The 8,714-nt window shown below is 46.2% G+C and overlaps 1 protein-coding gene across 1 annotated transcript; it reads right to left on the bottom strand.

Annotated features, from left to right (window-relative positions):
* Positions 1-2,759: 2,759 nt before the first annotated feature.
* Positions 2,760-6,643, bottom strand: FAM111B (family with sequence similarity 111 member B). The gene is made up of 2 exons (XM_036259647.1): positions 6,563-6,643; positions 2,760-4,835 (listed from the first exon to the last, which is right to left on the bottom strand). The coding sequence occupies exons 1-2, from the start codon at positions 6,641-6,643 to the stop codon at positions 2,760-2,762; spliced, it is 2,157 nt and encodes a 718-aa protein (XP_036115540.1).
* Between the last annotated feature and the right edge of the window lie 2,071 nt (positions 6,644-8,714).

The raw sequence follows: 8,714 nt of genomic DNA, 5'->3' as shown, positions 1-8,714 counted from the left end.
GAGGCAGCTGTCCGATTCCGATGGTCGTCCTTCCCTTGCCTGACCTTCACCACCTCCCAGGGGACCAAATGGCCTCAAAGCAGCCAGCCGGTAGCAAACAGCCCGTTTCTGCAATGGGGTCTGGTGAGATTTGGTGACTCCCACTCCACCCTAAACACAGGAAAGAACCACCCACAACCACTACCACCACCACCAACAACAAAATTAGAGGGTGTCTTTCCCCAAACCCTCTCCTTACACCCCAGCGGACATCTCAGTTTCTTCATTTGTAAATTAAGACGCTTAACTCTTTGGTCTGAATGCACTTCTGCAGTGCATTCCTGGAATGGGCACTTTTCACATCGCCCCCCCAACACACACACACACACACACACACACACACACACACACACACGCTCACAGCATACTGTTTGGAACAGCTGCCAAGATTGGTCCAAGTGACTTTCCAGGTGTAAAGTTCTTGACCTTTGAAGGTGTGGAGCGGGAAGCGGGTTCCCACAATGGAAAGCTGCCTATGCACCATCCCAAACCTTCATGCAGGTCCGACTTAAATGCAGAACCACTCACAGAAGCAGAGATTGCGCCCCGGCCCTGCGGGTGATCACCGCACTCTGAGTCCACTTTATTTAGCAAACGGCTCTCAGCGGGCTTTCTCCGAGTCTTCCGCCTCCCCGTTGGATTTTGAAAACCCCGCGCACCAGGCGGGTATCACCAGACTGACAGGTTTCGGTCATCAAGGGACGTAGCAAAAAGGACTAGAAGGCTGAGTGGCAAGGCAGGATCCGGGGACAAGCCCGCCCAATCACTCACCTGATCCCCAGTATCCCACCGAGTCTCACCCAAGCACAGGCTCCCACACTGTGCCCAGGGCCAGCTTCTGCCTTCTGAGACAAACTTTGAGCGATCTCGCCCTCCTCCCTTCCCCGGCTTCCAGAGTCCACTGTCCCCGAGGGAGAAGTGGAGCCAGCGCAGGGAGGGTGTGGGAAGAGCCGGGGGCTCGGGATTTCTCAGGCGGCTTTGGAGCAGAAGGGGAACAATGCTCCGGAGACCTGAGATGCAGGGCGAACAGAATGTAACCGTCCCCCGCCCCCCCCCACCCCCGGTTTTGTGCTGGGTGGTCGGTGCCCTTGAGACCCTGGGAGGTGGGCAGCGGCGGTGGGAAGAGCACCCCTGGCCGGACCTAGCTACTTGCCTAGGTAAATCGCCCAGATCCTACAGAGGCAACTGCCAGGATCCCACCGGCATCCTTCCGCTGCCGGTGCTTCACCAGCTCCCAGAAGACCAAATGGCCCCTAATCAGGCAGTAAGCAGCCGGGTCTTGCGGTAGGGTCTAGAGAGACTTGGGGACCCCCACTGCACCTCCCCACTTCCAGGCGGGCAAATAAGCCAGCTTGTCTGGGGGCTGATGCACTTCAGACTCTGCCCAGAGGGGGGAGAGGTCAGCACCATTACGTGAAAGTTGATGGTGCTGGTGGAATCATCTGGGGAACATTTCCTAACTTGACCTAATGTGAACTATACAGTGAGAACTACCATCACTGTTTGGATTCCTGCTGCCGGGTGGGGTTTGCAGAGAACAAAGTTGAAGAGCATACTTGTAAAAATAAAATGAAAAAAAAAAAAAAAAGAGAAAATAAAAAAAAAGTTTTACAAATCCCAGTCATTCCTTAAATCATCATAAAATGGTACAGGTGAGTGGTACCAACATGTATACAGAGGTGGAGAACAGATTATTGTATGAGGGGATTTGCTGATATTCTCTCTCTCTCTCTCTCTCGTAGAACTTGTAGAGGTTAAAATGTTAAGAGGGGGAAAAGGTGGCATGAGAACTTGTAGAGGTTAAAATGTTAAGAGGGGGAAAAGGTGGCATGGAATGGTGCTGTAGAAATTGTCTGACACCTCTGGGGACAGCATGTGCCCTGGAATGGAACATACCTCAAGGAACACTTCCAAATGCCATTGGTACTAAGCACCTTGGAGGCAGGGTAGACTGGATACCCCCGAAGCTGATGCCTAGACCTGAAGCCAAACGTGGCCAACACTCTGATCTCTACACACTCATTTTTCTATGACTTAGTTGCCAGAAGATGGGACAGATTTGCATGGAGATGACATGCAAACGTATCAGTAGAGGAATCTGACTTACCCCCAAAATCTTCCTTGCAAATTAGCCGGGCTCATTTAGCTTTTAGCTTTCCAGACTGTGAACATGAAAGGGTAGGGATGAAGACTAAGCAAGTCACTCCTTACATCTGCTAGAGAAGGGCAGAACTCGACAAAACTGAAATGCTGGGATTTCCTGTTGGTGCTTACAAGAGAGGCCGATGTCACAGGAAGCATAGAAGGGAAACAATAAAGATTACCAGAGAAATTGGGAAGTTTTGAGGAACAATACATCTTTCCCCCTTAATTTTAAAGACATGTTTCCCCATATCTTGTTAGACAGAGATCAAGAATCTCTTCGCCAGATTGGGGTAGGGGGAGGTACCATCCTAGGCACATATGGTGGCAACTGCCAAATTCTTTGTATGTGTATAAGGAAGGTGAGTATTTTAAGTGAAGCTTGAGCTTGATTCATATTTTAGAAAAAGCCAACAAGATAAACTTAGTATTTATTTGAGCTCTACTCTGTATTTTGCACATCCACATGATTCTCTAAAAGTTTTCTAATCAAGAAAATGTATTCATTATACTTTAAGGAAGCAGCCCCAGATACTCTAAATTATTTGCATATTTTGTTCAAAACAGCATCTTTTCTTCTAATGTTCCATGGGATCCATCTGATCAGTTGAGAGTGATGACTCTTGTTCATTTTTCTCTTTGACGAATACATTATACAAAGCCTCATTTTTCTGTTTAACATCACGAAGAATTGATTCTATAGAATAGCCAAATTCAATAAGGCCATGCACCACAGCTCCACATTTATAGAAGTACCCAACAGAGTGCAGAGCTACCACTTTGCTGGATGCATCAAACACTGGGGAGCCAGAGGACCCACTTGTAAAGCAAGTATCATAACTAAGTGTGCTAGAGCGCCAAGCCTCCGGTGGGAAACTTCTTGGGGTAAACAAATGCATATTTAAGCAAGTATCTGAGAACCTTCTTATACGATCCACTAGATTAATCACAGCACACTCATCGATTTTCTTGACCTGCCCTTCTGGGTGACCAATTAAATAAAGCAAACCACTAGATGGCAAACAAGAAGTTTGTCCACGTAGGCCTGGAGGAAACCCTTTTCCATGGTCTCTCAGTTTTAAAATGGCATAATCCAGAGCATCATCAAACACTTCAATCCAAGGCTCGATGGAAAACCATTCCTCAGAAGGAGGAAGGGCCAATTCTTTAAAAGTGAAAGTTACCCGTGCACATTTGCTTATTATATCTGGCCACAAGCTTGGATCTGTGCCTTCTCCCACCATCATGCCTACAACATGTCTGCAGGTGAAGATATAACCATCATGGAAGACAAAGCAAGTAGCGTTGCCTGTGTTTCCATTATTGTTCCACTTTATGAACCCGACTGACTTACTAAGATGAATACGATGTTCATAGGTTGCAATTGAAGTAGAATTCTCAGTCACCTTTGCAAAGCACTTTTTATATATACTGAATTGTTGAGATGGTGAGAGTTTGTTTCTCCTCCGTTCTTCCCAAAAATACTTTCTTATCCGACGTACGTCCTCATAGAAATGTGGGTAAAGCTGCATTTTAACTGGAGTCAACATTTTGTAATTCTTTATCCAGAAATTAGTTGCCTCCCTCTGGGTAACCAAATTTAGAGCATATTCCATACCCAGACGTGGCCTTGGCCGAGAAAGTGACATTTGTTTCCTGAGTTTTCTGTTAAGACTGTTCCTGTAATAACGTTTAATTCTGGAAATTGTCCGGCGTCTTTTAGCTGCAATGTCATGCCCTACACTTGGAGGTGGGGGAACATTTTGTCTGTTGTGTTCCTCATCTTCCTTCTCTCCATCTGTCTCTGGTTCGTGGTCCTGGATCTGAGACTGCATCAGATCCTGGGGATGGATTTTACTAGTGACATTTCTATTCTTCTCTTCAATTGTCTTATGGGTCCTTTTCTTGACAGGCAATTTTTTATAAATGTCCATTTCTAAGGTTTTTCCAGATACTTCCTCCACCGTGGACTGCTTTCCATGAACGTGCTTAGGCCCTTCCATGAGTTTCCACTCAAATTCATCCAGGTCTGACCTAAATCGGCCATCCTTGCACAGGGCTTCTTGTATGGTCTCACCCTTCAAGGCATAGATACAAAGCGTACTTCCCTTTTCATGAAGTTCGCTGATCTTAACTATCGTCTTTATACTCTTCCCAATGGCCACAACTTGGAAAAGAATGCATTCAATGCTGAGATTTTCACAGTGGCGTAATATCTGATCACATCTTTCCTTGTTTCTAGTTCTTCCACCAACAGATATTTGAAGGTGAGCATCTGTAGGTAGGCACTTGAGAGGCATTCCTAAATTTATATACGCTCCTATTGTTTTCTCTTCATAAACCTTAATGTACTTATGAAGATGCTTCTCCATCCGTTCTTGGAAATTGTCATTAGCTGTCAGAACTGAGTAGATGTTCTCATGGAGTTCACCAGATGCTGTAAACACACTACGGTCTGATTTCCCGGAGCCTACATTCAAAGTAAAGGTGAAATAACATTTTTCACTGGCGCGCAGGTTTGGGTTCTGAGTTTTAGCAGATGCTTCACATCCATGGTCTTCTTGTTTAACTTTAATGGTGCTGCTACACTCTCCCCCGTTAGAGGCAGGGTGATCAACAGGTGTATAGGAACAGGTCTGCTCCGTGCCAGGTCCCTTAAGAAACAAAAGATGACACTGTCAGTAAGAATCACCCTTAATAATAATGTGTCATGTTTTTATAATGGAAAAACTAAGAGAAATTCCAAATAAAAATGAGATAATATGATGGATAACGAATAATGGAGAAATGTCAATCATCAGTCCATCCCCAGAGATAAATGTACATTTTGTTTTTTCTGTTCTTTTTAGATTTTAATATTCAGGTATAAATCTTACATTACTTAAATTACACTGTGCTGTCTAAGAGTTCATTTCTCACTAAGCAATCCTCCAGGGGTTGCACATGTCTGCAGACAGCCTTTGAAAACACGAGCAATGGGTCATGTGATACTTTGGTGTACAATAAGTTTTAATCCATTCTTCTTTGCTGGAAATGGGATAGTCTCCAGTGTTTCACTACTCTAATATGGCAAACATTTCTACACTTAAAACAGTTATGTCTGCCCATCTGATTATCTCCCTAGGCCAGATTACCACCAGTGGCAATACTGAGACTAAGCTTATGAATGTATTTCACCACAAATCCACTGCCAAGCTGCGTCCCAGGAAGGTCATATCAATTCACTCTACTGTCCGATGGGATCAACTGTGTGGTTGATTCTCTAAAGCATCAGTATTATTATTTTAAATGTTTGCCAACTGCCTGGCCGGTGTGGCTCACTGGTTGAGCATCGACCCATGCACCAAGCGGTCATTGGTTCCATTCCCGGTCAGGGCACATGCCCAGGTTATGGGCTCAATTCCCAGTGGAGGGCATGCAGGAGGCAGCCAACTGATGTTCTCTCTCATCGATGTTTCTATCTCTCTCTCTTTCTCCCTTCCTCTCTCTCTAAAATCAATAATAAAAATTTTTTTTAAAGAAATGTTTGCCAACTGGTAGATGAAATGACATCTAATCTGACTGCTTTTAAAATCTGCTTTTGTTCACTTACTAGTAAAGCTGGACATACTTAATACATCTTTTGGACACTTGGAATATCAACTTTCAAAAATCTCCATTAAACATCTCTTCAGTTTCTATTGTGTGCATGATTTCATCAGCACTAAGGAAATTTAATAAAATGCTTGATCAATCACAAGATTGGCTAGATATACAGACAGATATACATACTCAAATTCAAATAAATCAACATATTTTTCTCTGCACTCTTTAATCACTGGCATCTATCATAATTCAGTATTACAATTTTGTCTATTTTTGTGTAAAAGAGTGTGCTGGTCAAAAACTGGGCTCTTATTGCCTGGGTTCAAAATCCATGTTCTGAAGTCTATTACTTTGTGACTTTCAGAAAGTTGGGTGTTAGTTTCTTCATTGGTACAGGAGACATGTCGATAACATGTACTGCAGAGAGTTGTATGAAATGTTAAATAAGATAATCCATAGGAAGTGACAAGCATCATTGCAGGTACATAGTCATTTTTCAGTAAACATGAACTCTGTAATTTTTTATGCCTGCTTATATTTTCAACAATATTAAGTGTCCATCCAGTTGATTAGTCATCTTGTCTAACAAGGCATTTTTTTTTCCATTGTTAATTCATACACTATCATTTTGTGCTACAGAAACGCTTATGTGGGTGATGTTCCCAGATTTATCTAAAACAACACACGAAGGGACCATAGCTGCCATTCTTTATGAACGGTCCCCTTTGAGGACTCTAATATAGCACTCTGGCTATAGAATGCTGTTCCAGACAAGAGGTGTAAAGTGCAGACATACCTTTGAAACTTCAGGTCTGGTATCCTGGTCATTTTCAGTAACACTAGGTGACGTGTTCTCTTCACGAGTCACGGGATTCATGATGAGTTGCAAGAGTGTCCAGCTCACTTCCACTACTGGCCAAGATGGAGAAATAGTGATGGGTTTGTCTTCCAACTTGGAATGACTAAAACAATGCCAGACAATATAGGAAGTGACAGTTTTCAAACACATGGCATTAAGTGGGTAAGGACCATGACCTCCGATCCCTGAGAGAGGGAAGTCCACTGAGGTGAGCCCCTGGGCTGTCCAGCCTATTGTGCTGGAGAGTTCCCTGGCCACAACTCAGGGAGGGGAAACATAACAGAGTCTGGCTGTTTCCTGAGTTGAGAAGACAAACTGAGTTGTGGGAGGTGGCTGGAGGTTGTGGGGCAGAGTACTGGAGAGAAGAGAGCAGCAGCTACATGGACAGAGAGTAGAGTCGGAGACCTGTGGTAGTTTCCCTAGCTCTCACAGTCAGTGCATGGCAGTGATGAAATTGTTGGAAGCCAGGGGAAGAACCCCCCAAAGGGAAAGAGAGAATAACTCTGAGGCTCCTATAGGGCTGAGAATACTTTATGCCCCCCAAAATCAAACTAGAAAACTTCATAATTCATGAGCCATCAGGCATAGTATTCAGAAAGGCGTTGCCTCCACCACAGGATAAACCCAGCTCTCAGCAAAAGGCTGCTATGGTGCCACCTGATGAACTTTAAAAGCAAGACTTGCAGGGATACAACTGTTTCCAAGGACAGTAACTGTGCATTGGAACACAGCTGAAGCACACAGATAGGAATATTACCCTCTCCAGGTTCCCCCCCAAACATGAAATTAACCAAGCTTGCTATCCAATCAAAAACAATCAGGCACAAAAAGAAGCAGGAAAATATTGCCAAAAATGTAGAGAGCGAGCAATGAACAGAAACAGACCCAGAAGTGACACCTATGACAGAACTGGTAGACAAGAACAGCAAAGCAGAGGTTACCTGGATTTCTGGTCAAAAGGAGTCACAGGGACTGGATTGACCCGCCTGTCTGAAAACAAACAAAAATGGGCAAAATATATGAAATCTTGTTGGCAAGGAACTGGACACCATGCCGTTAGGAACAGTCATAAATGAAGTGGACCCTGTGGTTTGTGGGGGTGACTGCTTGGAGACATTCCAGGCCAGGGTGCAGGAAGGGGCAGCCAGGCAGAGCGGGATGGAATTCCTGTTTTGAGGAGATAGAGCTGAGTGAGAGACCAAGGTGGCGGGAGTTCGCAGGACGCAGAGAGAACTCTGGGTTATATGCAGAGGGCTCCCCTCAGGTGTTAGCTGAGATTGGGCAGGGCTGCAATGGTGAAAATTACCTAAGGTCTGAAAGAACCCTCCATGCCATTCACCCCCTAAGAACTCCAGGTAAGACTCAAATGCAGAAGAACCACACACAGAAGCAGAGAATCTGCGCCAACTGGTGCTGGTGACCTCAGCACTGGGAGTCACAGATTCTGTGGGGATTGCGGTCAGCGAGCAAAGGATGTCTGCCGCGCAGCCTCCAAGTGGGAAAGCCCGCGCGCGGTTCAGTCTGGGCACCGCTTCTGACCAATAGATGGCGAAATAGTGGCCGCCTAGTGGTGTGGCTGGAAAGGACAGGCGGGCTGGCGAGTGGCAAGGCCGGGTCCCAAGAAATGCCTGGGCAGCCACCCTAAGGATCCCGACCATCCTGCTATGTCCCACCCATCCTCTCGCTGGCACACTCGGCCCACGGCCAGATTCCGTCTTCCTGTGCAAACTCTGAGCAACCCTACCCCTCCACTACCTCCCCTCCCCTGCCCTCCCCTCGGAGTCAGCTGTCCCCCGAGCTGCTGAGCCAGGGCGGGATGGGTGTGGGAGGAGCAGAGCCAGGGAACCCGCGGTTTCCCGTGGCTCTGATTGCGGCAGTGGCACTGAGCGGAAATAGCGCGCCCGGGACCGAGTTGTCGGGCAAACAGTGCGGCAGAGGGCGCTTCGTGCGCCGCCGCTGCCCTCCAGCCGCGATGGGGGCGTGCCAGCCATGGTGGTGGTTGTGGAAAATCGCCTAGACCCGACAGGGACAGCGGTCGGGGATCCTGCGGGCATCTGTGCCCTGCGCTTCACCAACTTCAAGGGCACCA

Source organism: Molossus molossus, unplaced genomic scaffold (assembly GCF_014108415.1).
Source record: "Molossus molossus isolate mMolMol1 unplaced genomic scaffold, mMolMol1.p scaffold_m16_p_13, whole genome shotgun sequence".
In the NCBI taxonomy this organism is placed as follows: domain Eukaryota; kingdom Metazoa; phylum Chordata; class Mammalia; order Chiroptera; family Molossidae; genus Molossus; species Molossus molossus.
Note: the sequence above shows the minus strand (reverse complement) of the source record. Positions and strands in the feature narration are given on the sequence as shown.

Excerpts from the sequence above, each read along its gene's own strand:
- FAM111B (XM_036259647.1), bottom strand. The coding sequence starts at position 6,643 with ATGAATCCCGTGACTCGTGAAGAGAACACGTCACCTAGTGTTACTGAA. Across the intron at positions 4,836-6,562 it reads CCAGACCTGAAGTTTCAAAG|GGACCTGGCACGGAGCAGAC; the intron begins GTATGTCTGCAC and ends TTGTTTCTTAAG.